Genomic DNA, 23,738 nt, shown 5'->3' on the forward strand with positions numbered 1-23,738 from the left:
TTGCTTAGCAACAAAAATACTTTGGGGTATTTTGTTGATGTTTTTGTTATAGGAAAGTTTTCTGTACTGTAAAACTAATACTACTTTTACTGACTTATAAAATAGCCTTTTTAAAAAGCTCTTTGTCTTATGGTTCAAAAACAGAGAAACTAATATTTAAGATAAACATATAGGGCATACCTAAGCAGCATGATTGAAACCTTTCATATCAAACTTTACAATATACTCAATCTGCGAAGCACATGCATGCTGCAAATAGAGAGATTCTGATATGAAAATTAGGGTAAAATTCTAAAAGAGAACGATAGTGGGAAAGTTAATTTTACTGAACAATTCAAGCTAGAAATTGAAGGAATTTTGTAGCAAATCGGAGGTTAAAATGGCGAATCCAACAAATATACTAACAAATACCAAATATACTAACCTCGGTATGAAATTCTTAGACAAAAATGTTCTGCATGTTCTTTCCCATTAACTATTTCCGAAGATCTATACTAGAATTGAACTTACGCAGTAACCAAAATATAGATCCGCATTATAAACAATTAGGGTTTCGTAAATATTATAATTCAAAAGATTTGTATGATAGATAAAAATTTATTGAAAGATATACTATGTAAGTTACCTTTACCGCAAGATTCAACCTAGAAATTGAAAGAAACTGCTACGATCTACACATCTAAAATGGGGATTGAAAAAACTCTAGACAAACTAATCTATACGACCATACTTTCGTGGGATTGACAATAATTATCGTTGAATTGTGGTAAACGGTGTACTATGCGAACTAAAATGGTAGAGAATCAAAGTGACGAAACGAAAAGCACAGAGAAGAAGAAGAACGAGTGAAGCTTCTAGAAATGGATGGATGGATTGAAGAGTGAAGACAGAGATGAACATTGGGTTGACCGGCGTACACGGTGTGTGCAGTGCACCATCTAGGCAATGCAGAGTAGTTAATTACGCATCCAGATGGCGCGTGCAATGCACCATCTGGGCGCGCACCGTGCGCACGTAGAATTATGCTTCTTTTTTCTTCATTCTCTCTCCAAGCCAACCCCCCCCCCCCCAAAAAAAAAAAAAAAAAAAAAAAAACATTCTTGCAAAATCAATTTCTTCTCTTTCATACACTTTCTCTCCTCCATCTCACCCTCTCTCTTCCATCTTAGCAAAAAAAAAATCATTAAAAATCCACAAATGGGGTTGGCCTAACAATTATATACCCAATATACATATCAATTATATTTAAATGCTTAAAATTTAACAAATTAATATGAAACATTTATATTTTACAAAATTTAAATTTTAATCTAAAAAAAAAAATCAATCTAACCGAATTTCTTGAATTTGCATACAAATTATCTATAAATTACAACATAACATCAGTTTTTAAAAAATATATCTACTTTTATAATGAATCAAAATATCTACTTTTATTTATGATTTTATAGAATCGGACACATCATAAATTAGGTACGATACACAAAAAAGAGATAAAGAATTATATATTATTAATCGGGTACAAGGGTTTAAATAATATGTACATAGGACCAAGTAAAATGTCCTAAGACTAGTATATGATGAATTAAGGGCTCAACAAACCTTGGAAAGTAGTCTGGCATGTCTCTTTACCTTCTAGGAGCATGCAAGAAAATAATAATGATAGAAAAACACTCAAAGGTAACGTCCATTTGTTATACATAGATGAAGATATAATTAGGGTTTTGGTCGGTTATGCCTATCAAAAATCCAGATGGATTTTTCGGTTGATTGACCGTTTGCTCATCTCTAAGTCCGATCAATTATATCATGCACCAAGGTGCATCATGCATTGTGCACCCTAAGAGTTTATGTATATTATGTTAATAGTTTATGAATATTATATTAAGAGTTTATGTGTATTATGTTAAGAGTTTATATTATATGTATTGAGTTAATACCCAAAATCATCCTCGACTATAGTGGTTTTTCTCAATTTCGTCCTAAACGACTTTGGTGACCTAATATCGTCCCAGACTTTTGTGTTTCGCTCAATTTAGTCCCAGACTTTTGTGTTTTTGCTCAATTTAGTCCCTCATTTGTTATTCTGTCCATTTGGTGTTAAATAAATAGACAATTCAGTAATTTTAATATTGGTATCTCTTTACTCATAAACATGTGAACTGCGAAATCCTTTTTTTTTTTTTTTTTTTTTTTTTTTTTTTTTTTTTTACGAATTACTCCCAGAATTACTCCTAAAACTGCGAATATAAAATTTGATTTGCAAGTCCGGGAGTAATTCTGGGTGTAATTCGTACAAGAAAGAGAAATTTCGCACTTAACAAGTTGAAAGTAAAGAGAGATCAATATTGACATTACTGAATTGTCCATTTATTTAACACTAATTTGACGGAATAACAAATGGAGGACTAAATTGAGCGAAACACAAAAGTCTGGGACGATATTAGGTCACCAAAGTCGTTTAGGACGAAATTGAGAAAAACCACTATAGTCGAGGACGATTTTGGGTATTAACTCTATATGTATTATATTAAGAGTTTATGTGTATTCTATATTACAATTATGTATATGTATTGTGTGCCCTATGTACGATATAACAATTGCCTAAGTCCGCGTCCACTTTTTTCTAGGGATGTCAATTGGGCCAGCCCACTCGGTTTCGGACTAGCCCGGCCTGTCGGGTTGTCGGGCTAATCGATTTATTAATATTTTATTCTCGGGTTCGGTTTGGCCCTAACCCTAAACTTCGGGTTGTCGGGCTAATCGGGCGGGTTGAACCATGTGAACTAAAATTAGAAACCGAAAGTGAGTACCCATATTTAGAGCAGGGATGACAACGGGGCGGAGCGGGACGGGATCAGGAAGTATACTCCATGTCTCCGTCCTCAACGGGAAATTGAAAATAGTGCCTATCTACGTTCCCGCGGAGAATTTGGCGGGACGAAAAATCCCGTCCTCACCAATTTTTAGTCAAAATATTAGATTAATGTTGTTTTAAATTTTAAAAAACTGAAAACTTAAGTTTTAATTTAAATTATATATATATTTATTTATTTATTTATAATTATAATAATTATTCCATGTATGTTAGGTTTCACATCATTTCTATAATAAAGAATAGTTTTCAATAGTTCGGGTTGTCGGGCTAGCTCTTTTAATTTCGGGTTAGTCTTATCGAGCCACCAGAGTAATCGGTTTCGAGCTCGTCGAGTTAATGTGTTTTATCGGGCTAGCCCATTCAGGCCATAACCCTGTCAATTTCGATTTTTATCGGGTTGGTCCATCGGGTTCGGGCTAAATTGACATCCCTACTTTTTTCTATCTTCTTTGTATTTTGTTATTTTTTTTTTTTTTGGAAATATCTTCTTTGTATTTTAGTTCAGCCCAAAAGGGAGAGCAGCACAACTGAGTACTGAGGGTTTTAGTCTTTTAGAGCGGTCGCCGGCGAACGATTTTCTTCTCCGGCGAGCAGAGGTTGCTTGTCAGAGATGGAGTACGTTAGCCCCGAAGGTCTTCGCTTGGACGGTCGCCGTCCCCTCGAGGTTTCTCTCGTCTTTTATTACTTGTGCCAAAAGGATCCCATTTTCTTTTTGGATAAGATACACGTTTCTATATGTAAATATAACCATGTTTTTGGTGTTTCGTTTGCAGATGAGGCAGCTTCGTGCTGAAATCGGTGCAGTCGCCAGAGCTGACGGGTAGGCACCGCTCTTTCTATATGTATTCTATTCTTCTGTTTTTAAGAAGTGCTAAATTGCAATTTTATGGTAACGCTGCAGCTCTGCTGTCTTTGAAATGGGTAACACCAAAGTGATTGCTGCAGTGTATGGCCCTAGGGAGGTAAATTGCTCTTTCTTTTGCTACTTATTACACCCAAATCAATTGTTTCTTCTCCAAATTAAAACTTCATTATATATCTCTTTCTTTCTGATAAATGGGTCTTGATTAAGTCTAGAATGTCTTGGTCCTGTTTGGTAAAATGGCTGTTAGCTTAGCTGTTAGTTGTTAGCTGATTGTGTTAATTAGAGGGTATGAAGTGTTGATAACATTAGCTGATTGTAGAAAAGTGTTAGCTAACTTAGCTGTTAGCTAATAGCTGTTTGGTATAATTTCTTTTCTAAAAAAGCTAATTGAAAAAGTTGCTTGGAGTAGCTTTTTGAATTTTAGCCTTTTGGAGTTGCAAAAAGTTAATTAACCAAACATTTATATTGATATTTTAACTAAATCAAATAATTAATAGTGGTCAAATAAGCCAAAATTGGCCTATAGGCCAATTTTTTTTACCAAACAGGGCCACGTCTATCTACATAAAATGTGCTCTATAGTGCCAATAATAACTGCAGCTAATTTTGACATCTGCATTGATTATGTCATTCAGGTTCAAAATAGGAGCCAACTAATCAATGACCAAGCTCTGGTACTTAACTTCTACTATGAGCACTGACTCACTGAGATGTTTATATTCATGTTTTTCTTTGTTCCCGTGATGATGTGATGGTTATTCTTAAAAAAATCGTTTAGGTTCGCTGTGAGTATAGCATGGCAAACTTTAGTACAGGTGATCGGATGAGGAAACCAAAGGGTGACAGGTGATTGACGTTTTGCCTTTATTATCCCGTGCCGTTATTTTCATTCCAGTATCATGACTTAAAAGAATCTTGTAGTATTTGATTTTGCCTCAACTTACAATTATACATTTATACACATTGTCTGCACAACTCTATAGGTCAATTTGTATCTGGACAATTGTTTTTTTATGTTGTGCAGGAGATCCACTGAGATATCACTAGTTATTCGTCAAACAATGGAAGCTTGCATTTTGACGCATCTAATGCCTCGTTCTCAGGTTCTAGTGTTTTAGCTATGTAATAGACCCAACAGAATCTGATAGTAGTGTACCATATTTTGAGTTTATATTATTTTGTATTCACAGATTGACATTTTCGTCCAAGTTATCCAAGCTGATGGAGGTATGATTTTATTAGTCTTCTGTAAAAATGTTTGTGCAGTATTTTAAATTGACCATTGTTTTCAAAATTTAAATCTTCAATTGTTGAATGCAATTCATATGAAGGCATTTAGTTTTTCTTCTATAATTAATATGTTTTCTTGAGCTCTAATTATTTGTAGGAACAAGATCAGCGTGCATAAATGCTGCCACGTTGGCACTTGCTGATGCAGGGATTCCTATGCGTGATATTGTTACTTCCTGCAGTGCTGGGTACCTAAATAGTACCCCTCTTCTTGGTAAACCAATTGAACATTTTTTGTTAATTTTTTTTTTTTTTTTTTTTTTTTCAAAAAAAATTTATTAATAAAATGGCCGAAGCCAATACAGAGGGCTTAGGCCCCACATGGCCTAAACCCTAAAACTAAACTAAGAAATGTAAAGTAGAATAAAACAAGATTACATAAAGAGGCCCCCGGAGCTCTAGTATGCATGCCCCAAGTCCTATTCTAGCTATCACTAACTAAACGTAGGCAGGAATATGATTAACCAAATAAATAGACTGAGAAGCTGCTCCAAATACGCGCATGCCTCACAGCCCATCATGTAGTACCAAAGCTCAAATAGCGAGGATAGACGCCTCGCGTGTGACAAACATGGCCCCTCCCAGCCAGTTGCACTACAGCGACTACACACCATAATGCCGCCTAGCCGGGCTGCACCACAATTGTAACACCTCCCGGGGCGCCATTGGCTGCCCTGTAGAACCAGACCTGCCATACAACAGAATAGCACGCTGGTCTAAGTCAAGATATACAGCTAACAGTGGCACGCAGGCCTAAGTCAAGATACAAAGCTTAGTGGCACGCAGGCCTAAGACAAAGGTACAAGGTAGATCCCAGGCCAAAATCGATCAACGCAGCGCAAGGCAGCCAATAGCAGAACCCCCGATCAGCACCAGCACGAACCAGAACCAACCCTAACGGGATTAGCTACTATGGGCCAGCAGCAAGCCTGGACTACCGCCAACGGATTTGAAAAACACCTACCCGGCCACCGTTCAGCCCGGGCTACGATGCAATTTTTACCGCTTGCATCGGCGTTGAGACCTGGTCTTTCCCAAAGATGCCTGCAAAGGCGAAACCAAAACAGCCCAGGACCAGTTCATGCCTCCGAGGCCAAAGAAACAGCACCTGCAAAAATAGAAACAAGATAGAACAACCAAGCATCCCGTTCCCATGACCCAACTTAATTCTACCTCGGGTGAGTGTTTAAGGTTATAACAGGCTGACGCGAACAAAAAATAAACCATAGCTCGTCCCCCCCGGAGTCCAAAAGGAACTCAGCTACTATTGGCCAGCAGCAAGCCTGACCAGGTCAACGGATTTGAAAATCCTGCCCGGCACACCGTTCAGCCCGGACTAGGGTGCCCTGTTGTACCGCCAGCACCTTACGTTGAGACTCAGCGCTGCAAGCAGGGCCTCACGGCCTCCCAAGAACCTCACACACTCACTATTTTGAGCTCCCATCCACTCTTTCTTTTCCTTTCCAACTCTCATTTTCTTTCCCTCCAATTCTTTTACACTCCAATTCTTTTCACTCTATTTCTTTTCAATCGTTTCTCATTTTCTCAAATCCATTTTCTTTTTTCTTTTCATTTTCTTTTCCTTTTCATTTTTCCATCTCTCTTTCTCTCTTTTTTTTTTTTTTACTTATTTTCCCTTTTGTTAATTATTTTTTAGTGTGTGTTTTTGAGTTGACTGGCATTCTGATATCATCGAACTAATAGTTTGATAATGAAACTTCTAAATGAACAGATCTAAACTATGTAGAAGACAGTGCTGGTGGCCCTGATGTCACTGTTGGGTTTCTACCTAAGCTGGATAAAGTTACCCTTCTGCAGGTTATTTACTATACAAACATGTCAATTGTGAAATGTATACATTCAGTTCATCATGTCGGTCTTATGTTGTGCTTTCTTAGCCTATTTGCATTATTGTGATTCTGGATGTTCTAGTGTCTATAATATACTCCCATTTTCCTAGGGCTTTTTATGTCAAGGACATCAAATTAACTCGAAGTAATACTTGGTTACCGGTGTTTTTAACCTATACATAATTTATTTTGCAAATTCCAAAAGAGAGAAAAAAAAACAATGCATACTGTTATGTAATGTATGTTGCTATCTTTTAAATATGAAGACGCTAAATCGCATATTTTGTAATCCCAAAGTCATGGTGCTTATTTTCTCTGATTACATAAAAGAGGATAGATGGATTTTACTCTTTTGGCGTTTTATAATAGCAATTAATTATGTTTGGTGCAGATGGATGCTAAATTATCATTGGATACTTTTGAAAATGTTATGCAACTGGCAATAGAGGGCTGCAAAGCAGTGGCAAACTATATTCGCGAGGTAAGGGTGGCAAAATTTTGTTCATCCAAATTTGTAGTTTATAATTGATAATCCAGTTTCTCCATTTTCCATGTAGCATATTCTTTTGGGTATTTCAAGATTTGCTTCTTTTTTTTTTTTTGGTAGATATTATTAGAAAACACCAAGCAATTGGAATGCCGGCGAGGCCTATAGATTTACTGATTGATTGAGCTGAATCCCAACCAAATCAGGACAGGATGGTGGGCAAAACTGGTCAGAAGAAATCTGAATACCAACCAAATCTTGGAGGATAGAAAGCTTGATATTCCGGCAATGAGTTGTGGATTCATCATTCTGATTCATTAGTGCTCTCAACAAAGAGATACCAAATGAATACAAATTCTTGCTGTCATTGCTTTTCTTGAGTGAAGGTTTTAGAATGTTTTGTTTCCAATACAGCTCCTATCTTGGCACTCTGGAGACAAAAAACAACCTCAAAGTCTGCCAAGTTGTAACATTATCAACTAAAATTTGGACTGGAAAATTCTTCCTTTACTCTGTCTTCTGAATTGAGCACTTTTTTTTTTTTTTTTTACTCAAACTGGTTGAAAAATATGGTTATTAAAAATCAGAGGTTACTTAAAGTTCTAAACCAATTAAACTAGTTGAAATTGAAAAAATTAAAAAAAAAATTATGAAAAGACAAAAATGCTCTTACTAAAAATATGAAAAGTCATGAAAATGATTAAAAATGTCCAAAAAATAATAGTCTAGGATGTTAAATAAAAAAAATGATAACCTGGCCACCAAAGACAAGGGACATCCGATCGAATTAACTCTTTTTTTTAAGGACCTCTTTGACTGACTACTAGCTATTTTGTCTAATGACCCGGGTAAGGGAATTTTTTTTAATCTAAAAACATAATAAGTGTGAATGAAAGTTATACCCTTCAATTATGTCCAGTTTTTCCGTTAAGTTTTTTATACACTATGTTATAAAGGTTGTACTTTACAATATTTTGGACAAACATACCCCTACCGTTATAATTTCTATTATCTTTTCCACTATTGTTATTATGCACATCCATCCACCATATATTTTCTTATCTTTTTAAATAATAATCTAATCTAAACTATAATAAAGCTATATGGTTGGGAAGTAATTAATGTTACTTCCCAAACCATATAGTTAAGATTAATGTTACAATTATAATTACCAACATTATTATTATTACTAGCTATAAATATAAAATAGTCACAACATCCTTTACTATAAAAAAAATAATAATAAAAAAGCACAACATTTGAAAAATAAAATAGCTATTTTTTTCTCACCCATAACAAAGGATTACATTTATTGAATTAATGGAGTTATTACAGGGCGTTTGGTTGGAGGGGGGGATTATGTGGGAAAGGAATTGTAATTCCATGGGAGTTGAATTACTGGGAATAAAGTGGGAATTTAAATTCCAGTGTTTGGTTGACAGGAATAGAATTACTGGGAATTTCAATTCCAATGTTTGGTATACATGGGAATTGAAAGGGGTAATGTTGACTCATTACTATCTTTTTTTCCCAGGAATTAAAATACCAGGGGGAGACATGGGATTTTAATTCCATGAAAATGGGGGAATTGCAATTCCCTCCAACCAAACTATGGAATTTAATGGCCTTTGGAATTAGGTGGGAATTAAGTGGGAAGGGAATTTAAAATCCCTCCAACCAAACGCCCTGTTATATGTTATGATATTAGGATTATGGATTCCGATTCCCAATTAATAGAAAATATGAAACGATGCAATATCAATTAAATCTCTGGCTTTACAATGAAAGTTTATTTGATATGCTTTTGTTATATATGGTGCTTCTTGGGATTACAATATTAATTAAATTTTCGATGAAAGCCTATTCGATATCTGAAACAGTACAATTAATGCAAGCCTCTACATATAAATTTTCTCTCTATCAAATGCTTCAAAGAAATGGCAGAAGCGAGAAGGGATGAAGAAAGCAAATGTTGCGGGCCGTGGGTCAATTATTGAACTTCAGAATAAAAAAAAAATAAAAATCATTTGAGCCATAAATAAAAATTTAAATATATATATAAATGTATATATCGTATGGGTCTTTAATATTTTTCTGGATTTCTAAACTTAAGACTTTTAAAAGAAAAAAAAATACATTTGAATTATCTCCACAAAAAAGTGGACTTTGACTTATAGAATGACATTTGGGTTTATGGAATGACATGTGCATAAAGAATATATTATATAATCATATAAAAAAATGTGTTCAATTAGAGTTTAAATTTACTCATACAAAATTTGAAATTTACTTTCTAAATGTAATTATATTAGTTATTATTCGTATTATGAAAATTATGATATAGACTAGTTTTTTACGCGCATTGCGCGACTGGGATAATGCCCAATGCTTTTTTTTTTTTTTTTTTTTAAATAAGTACTTTAAAGTATATTAAGGCAGGACTATATTGAAATTGTTCATGCATAGATTATTGAAGGTTGAATATGCGTATTTAAATAGGTAATTCTTCTCCCAAAGATTGAGTCCCCAACCCCAAGGACCCCCCACACTCCGACCCGACAGAGCATTGTGGGAAGTTGTAAATCACGATGACTCAATGGTTCAGCAGACAGGGCCAAATGCTGATCGATACGCACAAGGGATTTGCCCACTTTGGACATAATTCCCGCACTGCCGCTGCCGAGGTTCAAACCTTCGTCTCTTCTCCCAAATACTACCCACTAAACCATTGAGCTAAGCCCGTGCGGGTTAAATTGGTAATTCTAAGTTTACAAATGCAAGATAATATAGTCAAGATTGATTATAATTGTCAATAAAATAATTGTATAGGTATGGTTGAAACCAAATACGGGACATAAGAGAGAATAAATAAAAATTAGGACATAAAATATTAAATATATACTAATATTGTTTGAGATTCCGACATTAGGATTTGTGGTTAAGTTCTATTAAGACTTTAATATTAGAATTAGATTAATGGTGTAGTTATAATTCTATATTAGACTTTAATATTAGAATTAGACTAACGGTGAATTAAGGGAAAAGTTAAATGGATAATCATATAATTAAGGATAAATTAGAAAATCTTAAAAGAAAAAACTAAAACCTGAACAATATGAACCATTCATTTGATTTAATAATTTGGCGGTCATTTTTTCTACCCAATGTTAATAATTAAATAAATTCGCTGGTCAAATCCGCTAGTATAATCCGCTAACGCTAACCGCTAACTGCTGATTGTCAAACAAGGACATTGCGAGGTAGTTCTCACTTCAATTTGTTGTGTGATTTGAATACTCTCGTTGTCACAAAATCTCTCAAGTAGTTAATATGGTTGGCTTTATTAATTATATATTTTTAATTTTTTCATGGTATTAATAAAATACTTGGTAAATAAATATATAGCATTGTTTTGTATTATAACTTTGATATTTAATTAGAAAAATAGTGCACAAAAAGATAATAGATAATGTAGTGAATATAATCAATTGATGAATTTGAATGTAAAAAATTTTACATTTGAAAAAATAAAGACAATATAACTAATGCAAATATTTCTTTTAATTAATTTATTGATAATTAATAAATTAAGAAATGTATATGCATTATTTTTTGTTGTAACTACTAAATTATTATTTATATAATTTAATAAGAGTAAAATAGAGTACTAATTATGCCAACTTTGATTGGGATGAGGTTCGAACCTAAAACCTTTTTTTATTGAAATCAATGAGTAAGTTAACGGTGAACTAACGGCAATTCTTAAAATTTTAACGGAATTAGTAACGGTGTGTGGGTATTTTAGGAAATTTTAGTGTAAAATTTAAATCTGATCAATCTTTTAATTAATCTGAGCCATTCATTTGATTAAGATATGTGACCGCCATTTTTTATACCCATTATAGACCTAACTCTCTTGGGCTCTTATTAGTATATATATTAGTATATATATATAATATATATATATATATATATATATATATATATATATATATATATATATATATATATAGTAGATGAAATACAATTAAGAATAAATCAATGTAGTTATGTAAATTCTCTCTATAAGTTTATTTGAATATGTACATAATTAGAAATTATATTAACCATACAAAATTTTAATTTTAATTTTAATTGTAATTTTGTATTCTATAAAAATAATAAATACTTGACCAATGGAAGCTCAAAAATATTATTATATTAAATAATTTAAAATATTTTTATTTTTTCTATTTTTTTATTAATATTTATAATAACATAATTTTTTCCTCGTGCATCGCACGGGTGATAATTATTAAATAACAAAAATTATATATATGAATAAATCTTATATAGAGTCAGTAGCATTCAAAAAAAAAAAAAAGAATAAATCTTATATAGAGTATATTTTTATAACATATTTTTCGTGCATCGCACGGGACAAATACTAGTAATAATAATAATAATATACTTATATGTTAATTATTTCCTAAAATATAAATATCAAGTTTATAAAAATATTTTACATTATTATTATTATTATTTACAATAATTTAAATATGTAAAATCTAAATTAATTTAAAATTTTAATATAAATTATTATTATTGGGCACATATTTTTTACGCATCAAGCATGAAAAATACTAGTCCCTGCTCTAATATCAGCTATTTTCTTATGCAAGTATTAAGCGGTGGCAGGGCGATATCGGTAACGCACCCCATTCTCAATCTCTGCTATCCAACGCTTGAATCCTTCGTCTGGAATACTCTAATTCGTGCCCAATGCCCATGTCCAACCAACAAATCCCTCCGTCACCCCGCTCTCCATCTTCCTCCGCATGGCGTCCAACTCGATCTATTACCTTTCCTCCTCCAATCATTCACTCACTCATTATCCAGCTCGGATTATCGGACAACCTGTTTGTACAGACATCCCTTGTCAATATGTACTCGTCTTGCGGCCACTTAGGCTTTGCCCAACAGCCGTTCGACGAAATTCCTCAACCGGACTTGCCATCTTGGAATTCGATGCTCAATGCAAATGTGAAAGCCAGCATGGTTGATAAGTGAATCAAACTTTTGAGTTTTGACCTAAGCTACTACCTTACTTAATTCATGTGCTATTATTTTTAGCTCTTAGCTTGGTTGATTTTATATTTTTCCTCAATGTGATTTTGCCTAATTCAAGGCTATATTATTCAACAATTGAAGAAATCAAAGTTGTTGTTCCACGGACAGCTCAATTTTTACTTGGATAATTAAGATCGAGACTTGACAGCTGCAATGTATGAGTTACATCTAATGTGGTGAGCGCATTATGAACACCATGCAGTGGTCCCCTCACTTAAGAGGCCGTTGAGTTACTGTGATTTACTTTTTTCACTATCTTGTTGGCTCTCCGGGTGAGAGATAACAACCAATCAAATACAAGACATTTGGTAACGTAACGTTATTGTAACTAGCTTAATTAATTTCATTGCCTGTTGACTTTGTGTTGCGTATATATATACAACTGTTAGCATTTCTGCCCACATTGCCCCTTTTGGTTTTTTCCATAAGAATTAGGCAATGGCATGGCATGAAGCATGCATAGGGTGCTAGTAACATGCTCAATATCCAAACCTCAATGATTTTCAATAATTTCATTTTGAAACGCAAACAACTACATATATAATCAAGACTGCAGGGAATGTTTGAGAAGAACAACCAGATTAATTTGAAAAGGTCAGTAAGCAAAAAGAAAGACAATACACATGCAATTTAGTTTAGTTAAGGTGATATTTTCTACATTTGACAATACAATATGTTTTGAATTTAGCATGGTTTAAGGAAAATATAGTTGACGTATTTAAGCTAGACACTCTAAAAAAAAAAAGTCGTACACACATGCTCATGAGAACAATAAATCTGAGGAGAATAGTAATTCTGGAAGAGTAAATTGTTATTGAGCATTCTGAAATTGATTATTTATATGGATACAAAGAATCCCAGTCAGGATAGGAATGATAAATATAGAAGAGGGAAAATAAATTTGTATCCTTGAAAGGATAGAAATGATAAATTGTAATATTCCTACTAATATAAGGAGAGGGAAAATAAATTTTAATGTATCTAGAATACAGAATATTTGCATGCATGCATGCATGGTTCTATAAATACCCTCTTCTCTTCTTCAACTTCTCATCACGGCTCTCTCTCTCTCTATCTCTCTACAATACATACAACCCAACCTCATATACATACAAACATATCATGGCTGTGTGCAAACATTGTTTCTCACTTATTGTCTTCATCACCTTTTTGTATGTAACATGTACACTAGCAGCCAATGCTAATTACAATGTTCAAAGCTATGGAGCAAAAGCTGATGGTAATAGTGACTCCAGCAAGGCCTTTTTGGGCGCATGGGCGGCGGCCTGTGCCTCCACTTCCCCGGCCACCGTTTACGTCCCGTCGGGACGGTTCCTGCTTGGCAGTGCGACCACATTTGGGGGCCAAACATGCAAGAGCAAGGCCATAAGGTTTCAAATAGATGGAACGATTGTGGCCCCATCTGACTACAATGTGATTGGAAAGGCTGATAATTGGATCAAATTTGTAAGAGTGACCGGAGTTTCCATTGTCGGCGGAACCCTAGATGCCAACGGCGCTGCTCTTTGGTCCTGCAAACACTCCGGCAAGAGTTGCCCTGATGGAGCTGGGGTACGTACACAATATATGTAATGATTTATACTATTTTAGGTTTGGTTTTAATTTTTTTTTCTAACTTTTGGTAAATACATATGTATTTATGTACAGACACTGGCGTTTTACAACTCAAATAATGTTGTTATCGACGGACTAACTTCACAAAATAGTCAGAAGTTTCACATTCGCATTGAAAGCTGCTATAACGCCAAGTTACAAGGAGTGAAGATCTCGGCGGCCGGAAACAGCCCCAACACCGACGGAATCCACGTCCAGTTGTCGAGAGGTGTAACAATCTTGAATTCCCACATTGGCACCGGCGACGACTGTATCTCTATCGGCCCCGGGAACTCCAACTTGTGGATTGAAAACATCGCGTGCGGCCCCGGCCACGGAATCAGGTCGGCCAAATTGAAAACATTATTAAACAAAAATTTTGATTCCATTGCTTTACAAATGAATAATCTTAATTAAGGAATCTTTGTTATATATATATATATGTTTTTGTGCAGCATTGGGAGTTTAGGTTGGAAAGATCAGGAGGGTGGAGTACAAAATGTGACGGTTAAAACTACTACTTTTACCGATACTCAAAATGGGTTGAGGATCAAAACGTGGGCAAGGCCAAGCAATGGGTTTGTGAAAAATGTTATTTTTCAACACGCAGTCATGTCTAACGTTAAACACCTCATCATCATCGACCAAAATTATTGTCCTAACCACCAAAGTTGTCCTCATCAGGTACGATTAATCATGCATCCTTAGCTAGCTAGCTTATTCCACCACCATCTATCCTTAAAACTACCTTAAAAACATTTTTAAAAAATAGAAAATGACGTTCCGATGCTAATTAAGCATGTGTTTATATATGATTAATTATGACAGGGGTCGGGCGTGAAGATAAGCAACATAAAGTATAAAGACATACATGGTACATCAGCGACGGAAGTGGCGATGACGTTCGACTGCAGCAAAACAGAACCGTGCCGTGGCATAACGTTGGACGATGTAAACTTGACGTACAAAAATCACCCGACTCAAGCCTTTTGCTCTAACGCCGAAGGGACATCTTTCGGTTTAGTTATTACGCCGGCAAGCTGCCTCTAAGCGTTGGATCAAAATATACATGCTAGCTTTAAATTTCAGATGATTGAATTGACGAAGTAATAATTAATATAAGATGTATGTTTGCGTCTGTTTTAACCTCATTTGGCTTTACTACGTACAAAAATGTATACCATACTCACAATAATACTATATATACATTTGTCTTTCCAATTAATTGTTAAATTAAATTTGGAACCAATACTTTTTTTTTTTTTTTTTTTTTTTTTTTTTTTTTGCCTTTCATGTCACATTACAATATATGCACATTTAATGGTAGTGTTAGGGCTATATACAGTCAATATCGCTTCATTACGTGCTACTAAATCACAAGATCATTTACTATATTTTTAGAGAGTAATATGATTATTGTCTTCCTTATTGCTTGTAATTGAAATGTAAAATAATTGATATTTTATCTATTCATCCCCTACTTTTGCAATTCAGTATCTTTTTATAATTAATTGATCATGAGACTACTGCGTGCTATTGTACTTCCCTATTTTCGTAGTCTTTTTTTTTCATTAAACATTTCATTTAATTGATGAGCCGAGTACTGATTTTCATACCTTCATTGCCAGTACAGATATTAAATGCACAAGACACTTCACATTTGCCATATCATATTTATTTTATGTAATTTGGAATAAACAATTTATAGATTAAATAATTTATACCCGATATTGTACTATTACGACACTATTTACAAGGACAAAGAAACGCCCTATGGTTATCAAAATGTTTTGCTTTTCTTTACAAATTCTAAATAGTAAATACTATTTAACACTTTCTTTATATTCATTACTAATCTGAGACACATTCACTCAACATTTATCCATCATATGTCAATATAATTCACCATAATTTACAAAATTTCTCTATTAAATTACTTATTACCTTAAAATGAATAACCCTAATCCACAATAATTCATTACTAATATGAGACACATTCACTCAACATTTATCCATCATATGTCAATATAATTCACCATAATTTACAAAATTTCTCTATTAAATTACTTATTACCTTAAAATGAATAACCCTAATCCACAATAATTCCCCAAACAAAATGCACAATAAAATATAAAAATTCAAAATAATTTCTAAATATTTAATAATTCTCTAAAAGTAGCAATAGTTCACCACAATACATCTATAACCTTAAAATAAATTAACCTTAATTCATAATTAATAATTCTAAAAATCTCAAATTTTCTTATAATCACAGTAATTCACAATAAAGTATAAAAATGAAAATATTTCAAAAAAAAAACAAATATTACCAATTATTCGAAAGAAATCAAAATAATTGTTAAAATTCACAAAATAATTCTACAAATTAAAAATGAACTTGAAATAAATCAAAATAATTAACAAAAGTTACAAAACTCACAACAAACAACAATAATATAATTAAAAAATATATAAACTAATTTATAAAATTTACAATAATTTTTAAAAAAAACAACATTAAACAATAATTCAAAAAAAAAAAATGCTAACAAATCACAATAATATCACAATCATCCCAAAAATTCAAAATAGAAATTAAATTAAAGAAATTAGAGATAAAATAAAAGGAATGCGATTGAGCAAGTTGTAGCTAGTGGTGGTGAGCGACGATGAGGGTTGACTGGTTAGAGGCTAGTTTTGGGAGACTGTAAGATGGAAATCGATGACAACTATTGATAGTGAGAGAAGAAGGGCTATGTGACAATGACGGCCATCGGTGGCAATGGTGGCCGGTCTCGTGGATTTGAGTGACGGTTACGATTTTAAGTTTTCGTTTTCAAAGGAACGGTACAATGAAAAGAATATGAGTTGGGGGAAAATATAATAGACTTAGTACAATGAGAAAAAAACCTAGTACCGTATTATATATATATATATATATATATATATATATATATATATATATATATATATATATATATATATATATATATATAGGGAGCCATTCACATGAAAACCCCCTTATAATACAAACATACGGACTAATTTGAACCATAGGATTATATTAGATTAATGGCCAAGATTGGATTGTAATTGTACATGTGCTGGATCGTAATAATTAAGCAAAAGGGCATTAAAGAGAATTGTGTAGAATGCTAATTAAGGTATGATTGTAACTGTAATGTTATCTACCTAATTTAAAGGATACTAATTGCACTATAATTCAACCAAATCAACTCATTCGAACCACACCACCCCCCCCCCCTCCCCCCCACGCCATTGCCGACCTCGCCAGACAGCTACGACAACCGGAGCATGGAGTATACGCCGCCATGGTTACCAGGTAATGATCTCACCTTCATTGTAATACTATAAACGTAATACCTAGTGCATTACACACGATTAATAGAGACCAGACACCCCTGAATATAATTGTTGGTAGAATTGGTAGACATTGAATTGGATATCATGTACGCGGTTACACCCATTGGAAAACCCCCAATCCTGTAAGGAAACCCAATGAGTCCAAGGATACGTTTACCGTATGACAGGACGCACACATTCCAACGTGGAATGCACACGAACCTTAATACCACAAGGTCTGGAATGAGTCATAATAGGTCGCCCATTGCATGCACCACTGAATACAGGCCAAACAGTAGAGATGCACATGGTTTCAGAGAGACCGTAACAGGAACACCCCCCCCCCCTAGCGTATGAATATGAACGACTCTAGCTGTGCACCAATTGGGAGAAATTAAACATGATTTTTAACACCAAGACCACCAAATGGGGGAACTATGCACGCACCTATGTAGGCCGCTGCACAGGCGCGAGAAACAACCCCCAACCCTATCCTAATTGTAGAACACAACTGGAATTATATTATTAACCCAAGACACTAATGTAGTTTATTGGAATGATCACCAGGTGAAGACCACTGCGCAAACAAAGTGCAACAATGTGCAATGGAAATTGGCGCAGATGGTGCTAAATTTTGGACACCGGCAACCGATAATGAAAAAACACCATACGAAGGACAACAATTCGAAACAGTAGAGGCTGGGATTGATTTCTACATTAAATACGCGAAGGAGGTCGGATTTGATGTAAGGCACGACACAAAGCGACAAAACCGAGCAGGACAAGTGGCAATTAAGTACATCATGTGCTCACGGGAAGGATACAAAGCCGAAACGAAAGAAACCCCCAATAACCCAAACCAACGAAAGAGGCGTAGAAGAGTGTCAAACAGGGTAGGGTGTAAGGCACGTATGGGGATGTCAAAGTGTAAAAGTGGAGGATACAAAGTCCATACAATCGAGCTGCGACATACACACTGTTTATGCTCGGAAGAGGGGAGAACATTTTTAAAAATAAATAGGCAACTCGACATCGGACACAAGACGTTTTTGGCAAACTGTGCAAAGGCAAACATCGGCCCCACCAAAGCGTTCAGACTGTTCAAAGAGATGGTAGGGAGTTTTACAGAAGTTGGGGCAACATGCATCGACTTCTGCAATTTCAGAAGGGACATATTGGCTTACATAGCAGAGGCGGACGCCCAAATGGTGATTGAAGAAATGTTCAAACGGAAAGAGGACAACCCACACTTCTATTTTGATTTTGACATAGATGAAGAAGCACAACTTACTAGGTTATTTTGGGCAGACGCCGAATCACGTAGAAATTTTGCCTGCTTTGGAGATGTCATGTCATTCGACGCTACATACAGCACAAACAGGTAATTCTCTAATCTATTTACACCTAATCAGGTGTTTACCATTAAAGTATGTATAGCCGACATACGACACAGAAGTCGCATCCAATTTAATTGAAAGCAATACAAACTGTGTGCATTTAAAGAGTAACCGGTGTGCGTGGCAGCTTAATAAACAGTCAGGAAAAAAATATGCCGAACGCACGTCGACTAAAGACACTATACAAGCAGAAAATAACGCATAAATTATTGATATTGCAGGTACAAGTTGGTGTTCGTTCCTTTCACAGGGGTGGACAACCATAAGCGGTGCATTACATTCGCGGGAGGCTTAATTGCGAAAGAGGACATAGAGTCGTATGAGTGGCTACTGACAAAGTTCAAAGATGCAATGGAATACACACCAAGATGCACAATTACTGACCAAGACCCAGCACTGAAGGTAGTTATCCCACAAACTATGCCAACAACAAGACACCGATTCTGCATGTGGCACATCATGACAAAAGTTGGAGAAAAGGTAGGGGTGACATTGTGGCATAACGAGGACTTCAAGAAGGACCTAAATAGTACCGTATGGGATGACACTTTAACCATAGAAGAATTCGAGAGCAAATGGAAAACAGTAATGAAACAGTACAACCTTGAGGAGCATAGGTGGTTCACGCAGCTATACGAGGCACGAGCATCATGGATACCCGCGTACTTCCACAACATACCCATGGGAGGATTGCTACGGACAACATCTAGATCTGAATCGACTAACAGCTACTTTGGTAAGTTTACAAACCCCCACTGTAGCTTGGTAGAATTCATGGCGCAATACAACAGTGCAATTGGAGAGCAAAGACACAACCAATTAAAAGTGATCGCTGAGAATGAGGGTTCGTACCCAAAAACAAAATCCCCTCTAAGTATTGAGAAGCACGCAGCTAAGATTTACACCATAAGCATATTCTATGAAATCCAACAAGAGATATGGGAGGCGGGATTCACATGCCACATCAGAGACCAAACCAAAGAAGGGGAGATATGGAAGTACAGAATAGAGGACACTAGTGGAAAAATGTTTGAAGTCACACAACATCCAGCATCAAAAAACATAGAGTGTGCATGCAATAAATTCAACCGAATGGGTCTACTATGCAGGCATGTTGTGTTGGTAATGAAGGCAGAAGGATATGACACCATCCCAGAAAAGTATATTGTAACACGATGGACCCGAAGCGCATGTGCACACCCCATGTATGATGTGCCATGGGCAACGAAAACAAATAATACCAAAACGAACGAAGCGACAAAAATGGCAAACAAACTATGGAGTGAATTCTACACCTGCATGGGATTAGCAAAAGGTTGGCCAGACAGAATGGATCAAATGTTGGCAACATTGCAACAACTTAAGAAAGATTTAGAAATGGAGATGCAGGAAACACACGAGAATGGCAACAACAAATCGGCGTTTGAAAGGCTTATAGGTGCACACAGACCAGGCGACATACAAATAAAGCCACCCACAGTCGCAAAGAATAAAGGGAGTGGGAGAAGAATAAAAAGCAACAAAGAGAAAGCCACCGAAAAGAGACACTCAAAAAAAGAAAGAACGTGCAATATATGCGACCTTCCAGGCCACAACAGTCGCACATGTCCAGACAAAGTCACACCATATGAAAGTTAGAATATCTATGTATGAAAAACACAAAACAATGGTTGTAAGTTCCAATTATCGAACCGCATTAGTGTATTCATATGAAATAAACTTTTAATTCGATACAAGTAGCGAAAGGACCCTTTCAAAAAATACACCCCACGATTAAAAACACACGGATGGAGATCCCGGGATAATTCCACCTACTACATGATTACAAAATAAAAAAAATAAAAACAAAAAAAAAAGAACAGAAAAAAAACCCCCCCGCTGCACACGAGAGAGGAATGAAATGCACACAATCCCAAAAAAGGTCCACAAAGCGTGGGCACACACACCAGAGTGTTTGAATGCACGCACGTTAAACCTTTGAACAGTGGTTGTAAGTTTCAATTAACGAACCGTATTAGAGTACACATATGAAATAATATTGTAGCACACACCCCACGATTCAAAACCCACGGATGGAGCTCCCCGGATAATTCCTACTACCACTTGATTAACAAAAAAAAAACAAAAAAAAAAACAAAAACAAAAAAGGACACAAAACACTGCACACGAGATAGGAATGAAACGCACACAACCCCAACAGCAAAAACTAAACTGCCATTCGATTACCCATTACACAACAAAACGCACATAAGTATGACGCGAATGCGCACACCTGAGACAGCCAATAAGCATAGAAATGCATAGTGAACACGTTAACATAAATTAAAGCAGCTACAAATTCGTGTTACAGGCACAATCTAACCCCAAAAAAGGTCCACATACCGTATTAGAGTACACATATGAAATAATATTGTAAAGTGATACAAACATCCAACGGACCCACCGACAACAATACACACAGCACACGATAAAAAAGCACACAGATGGAGCTATCGGAATAATTCCCTTTACCACTTGATTACAAATAAAATAGGAGAATACAAAAAGAAAAGGAAAAAACCAGCACACTGGAGAGATATTAAATGAACACAACCACCACATCAAAGAAATAAAATGACATTCGTTTACCAATTAGACAACAAAACGCAGAAAACGCACAGTAATGCAAAAAAGTCAACGCATTAACATTAATTTAAACCAGCCACAAATTCGTGTTACAACCACAATCTAACCCAAAAAAGGTCCACCAACACTGGGTGCACAAACCAGAGTAATACCACCTCAAAAAACCCACCAAAAAAAGTGTGCAATAAACAAGTGCACATCACCACAAAAGGCCAAGCACAACTACGTACATAACACACCTAACTACAGAAACGGTAGAGGATTAGATACCGACTGGTACGCCCGAGAAATATTCGACACCCGATGCACATTAAACTCCGAACTCACAAGCTCCTTCATGTAACGCAAACGAAGTTTGTGTAACGAAGTAGTGTCCCCCTTAACTAACCCACAGTCCCAGTCACGGACGCGCTGACCGAAAAAGGACTCCATATGCCGCATCAGAAACACACCACAATCAATCTTATTCTTCGAGTCCCGCCACGGCATTTGCAAACGCTTCGGCTCCACCAAAATACTGGCCGTGGACAGCTCCGGCGAGATATCAGCAAAGAACTTGGACAACATACCCTGCTGAACTCCAGAAAAGATAAAACATTTTAGGGGAAGCGACAAAGGGAAACAAAAAAACCAGTGGAGATTGGATTCACAACGAACACCACTTACCATGTCCTCAATACAATCACCATATTTTAGTGCTTTAGATTGCGGATTAGAATCATTGTCAATAATCTCTAACCGACAACGAGAAAAATGAAAACACAACAAGAAATAGTGGCCGCGACGCAGTATGGGGAAAAAAATCTGCAACCAACAAACTAGTATAAATAGGAGTGCAATTGTTGTGCACAGAAATGTAAACCAAAATGCACAAAGATAGCCGTGTGTGCAGTTAGTGCATAGACAATGTGCAGACAGACAAAAGAGGTAAATGCAACACACTGTAAACATGTAGAAACCATACCATGTCCACTTTACAAATATCATCATACGGAGACAACTCTAAGTCCATCCTCAACCTCTCACAAAACCACACTACCCGCTTGTCCTCAGGTTGGGAAGTATCAACAACTGTAGATAACTACACAACAAACAACACAAAAACACAAGGAATGAATACAAACTAGTAAAAAAGTGACCAATTAAAATCAAGAAGAGAAGACCAATGAATTCAAACCCACCGTAGTAAACGTAGAAGCGAAAAGACGAGAAGGTGCGGCACGCGCCTTATTAGCCTCATGGCGATTAAGAAGCGCTGCCCAAGCATCTATAACACCCACATCAACTTCAGAACCCGGGGTCAAAGACAGCAAACACTCCCATGACGCAGTGCGTTGACCAACAGAAAATATAGTTTCAATCCTAACAAAACAAACACCAAAAACCAATCACCAAAAAATAATAAGAAAAGTAAAATAAAAAACAAACACAGTACAAACACAAAACCAAAAACAACAACATGTTTGCAGCGGAACCCCCAAGCAACCAATTGACTATCAATGCATCCTCCGGAAGGTCAGGCATGGGAAACGCAACAACTTCACTAGGCCCCACCGGGGGATACTGAAGTGTAGAGGCAACAACCGGGATAGAGGGTCCAAGTGGATTTACAGGCCGCCCAGCTTTAACCGGCGCCACGCAACCCGGGCCTTCAGAAAGTGGCTTCTCGCTTACCTCATTACCGTCGCCACACCCCTGCCAACAAATAGTCAAAATAAAGAAAGCCAAATAATATGAAAACTGCAAAGCACATTACAAGACAAGGGCTTTCACATACCCAAAACACCTGCACAACTACATGATTAACAAAATGCTAAACAGAAGTGCACTTGGGGTTGGAATGAGTACAAAAAATATACAATTGGACAACAAGCACACAAACGAACATGCACTGCACACTACCCACACCCCACCCCTAGCCCCAAACCACAGCAAGCACACAAGCATGCACCGGATAGCAAACACAAGGACAAATGCAATAATTCCAAAACACACACGCGAAACCAGGACTACTATACAACATATTAAGCAACCAGTAACAACCATAAACACAAACAACCAAACCTCAATCGGCGTACTAAATGCAACGCCCGACAAGGTAGGGCAAACACCAGCGTCTGGCCCACCAAACTCAACGCCAGATGCATTGCATTTACTGTCATCCTTCACACCAACAGACACAAGTCCCGATCCTCGCAGCCCACAATCTTGAGAAGGCTCACCCACACCAACAGAAACATCCAGTGTGGCACCTACATC

At 35.9% G+C, this 23,738-nt stretch overlaps 3 protein-coding genes across 4 annotated transcripts; all 3 read left to right on the forward strand.

Annotated features, from left to right (window-relative positions):
* Positions 1 to 3,349: 3,349 nt before the first annotated feature.
* LOC109182542 (exosome complex component RRP41 homolog) lies at positions 3,350 to 7,880 on the forward strand. 2 transcript variants are annotated; one of them, XM_019332683.1, is made up of 11 exons: positions 3,350 to 3,542; positions 3,652 to 3,698; positions 3,780 to 3,840; positions 4,379 to 4,417; positions 4,522 to 4,589; positions 4,768 to 4,846; positions 4,934 to 4,970; positions 5,131 to 5,247; positions 6,766 to 6,851; positions 7,275 to 7,364; positions 7,491 to 7,880. In XM_019332683.1, exons 1-11 carry the CDS (start codon positions 3,489 to 3,491, stop codon positions 7,536 to 7,538), a joined length of 726 nt encoding a protein of 241 aa, XP_019188228.1. In that variant the 5' UTR covers positions 3,350 to 3,488; the 3' UTR covers positions 7,539 to 7,880. The 2 variants fall into 2 exon arrangements, with proteins under 2 accessions (XP_019188228.1, XP_019188229.1); XM_019332684.1 differs by lacking the exons at positions 3,350 to 3,542; positions 3,652 to 3,698; positions 3,780 to 3,840 and adding an exon at positions 3,942 to 3,964 and having other exon boundaries at positions 4,303 to 4,417.
* Positions 7,881 to 13,601: 5,721 nt separating this feature from the next.
* Positions 13,602 to 15,143, forward strand: LOC109182642 (polygalacturonase-like). Its single transcript, XM_019332792.1, has 4 exons — positions 13,602 to 14,051; positions 14,148 to 14,437; positions 14,549 to 14,777; positions 14,922 to 15,143. The coding sequence occupies exons 1-4, from the start codon at positions 13,602 to 13,604 to the stop codon at positions 15,141 to 15,143; spliced, it is 1,191 nt and encodes a 396-aa protein (XP_019188337.1).
* Positions 15,144 to 17,367: 2,224 nt separating this feature from the next.
* Positions 17,368 to 20,492, forward strand: LOC109182643 (protein FAR1-RELATED SEQUENCE 5-like). Its single transcript, XM_019332793.1, has 3 exons — positions 17,368 to 17,437; positions 18,025 to 18,838; positions 19,076 to 20,492. Exons 1-3 carry the CDS (start codon positions 17,410 to 17,412, stop codon positions 20,490 to 20,492), a joined length of 2,259 nt encoding a protein of 752 aa, XP_019188338.1. The 5' UTR covers positions 17,368 to 17,409.
* The last annotated feature ends 3,246 nt before the right edge of the window (positions 20,493 to 23,738 follow it).

The sequence above is a fragment of the Ipomoea nil genome, unplaced genomic scaffold, assembly GCF_001879475.1.
Source record: "Ipomoea nil cultivar Tokyo-kokei standard unplaced genomic scaffold, Asagao_1.1 scaffold1074, whole genome shotgun sequence".
In the NCBI taxonomy this organism is placed as follows: Eukaryota; Viridiplantae; Streptophyta; class Magnoliopsida; order Solanales; family Convolvulaceae; genus Ipomoea; species Ipomoea nil.